The following is a 1,036-nucleotide window of genomic DNA, read 5'->3' as shown; positions in this document are numbered from 1 at the left end:
TATATATATATATATATATATATATATATATACACACACACACACACACACACACACACACACACACACACACATATGTGTGTGTATAAACACAATTCATTATAAGTTCACATTTGTAACATTATTGAGTTTTATATATATATATATATATATATATATATATATATATATATTTATAAAGATTCTAAGACCCTGAAAGATACTAAAGCAGTTAAATTAGCAACAGGAGAAGAATTTAATTTTAAAACAAATTTAGAGGGAACCGCCATCTTCCAGGTAAAGGCCCGCGCGTGGTTCCCGCTGCCTCCCGTCTCTCCCGCGGCCCCTCAGGCTGATTCGCCAAAATGACCAACACAAACGGAAAGAGGCGGGGCACCCGCTACATGTTCTCCAGGCCTTTCAGAAAACATGGAGTTGTTCCTTTGGCCACATACATGCGAATCTATGGGAAGGGTGATATTGTAGATATCAAGGGAATGGATACTGTTCAAAAAGGAATGCCCCACAAATGTTACCATGGCAAAACTGGGAGAGTCTACAATGTTACCCAGCATGCTGTTGGCATCGTTGTAAACAAACAAGTTAAGGGCAAGATTCTTGCCAAGAGAATTAATGTGCGTATCAAGCATATTAAGCACTCTAAGAGCCGAGATAGCTTCCCAAAACGTGTGAAGGAAAATGATCAGAAAAAGAAGGAAGCCAAAGAGAAAGGGACTTGGGTTCAGCTGAAGCACCAGCCTGCTCCACCTAGGGAAGCAGACTTTGTGAAGACCAATGGAAAGGAACCCGAACAGTTGGAACCCATCCCCTATGAATTCATGGCCTGATGGGTGTAAAAATAAAGACCTAGACTGTAAAAAATAAATAAATAAAACAAATTTAGAGTTCACAGTCTTATGACCTTTAACTGATAATTAATCTTAAAATTATATTATACATATATACAGCAACTCTTTACTAACCAGAGCCCTCCCATCATTAATTTGGCCAGATAAATTAGTGTGTAAAACAGTAGACACAAATGCTTAAACTGATG

At 38.0% G+C, this 1,036-nt stretch overlaps 1 protein-coding gene across 1 annotated transcript; it reads left to right on the top strand.

Moving 5' to 3' along the window:
- The first annotated feature begins 341 nt into the window (after positions 1-341).
- Positions 342-827, top strand: LOC128056415 (60S ribosomal protein L21-like). Its single transcript, XM_052649177.1, has one exon. The coding sequence runs from the start codon at positions 345-347 to the stop codon at positions 825-827; it is 483 nt and encodes a 160-aa protein (XP_052505137.1). The 5' UTR covers positions 342-344.
- The last annotated feature ends 209 nt before the right edge of the window (positions 828-1,036 follow it).

Source organism: Budorcas taxicolor, chromosome 11 (assembly GCF_023091745.1).
Source record: "Budorcas taxicolor isolate Tak-1 chromosome 11, Takin1.1, whole genome shotgun sequence".
NCBI lineage: Eukaryota > Metazoa > Chordata > Mammalia > Artiodactyla > Bovidae > Budorcas > Budorcas taxicolor.
This window is presented reverse-complemented; position numbering and strand designations above follow the sequence as displayed.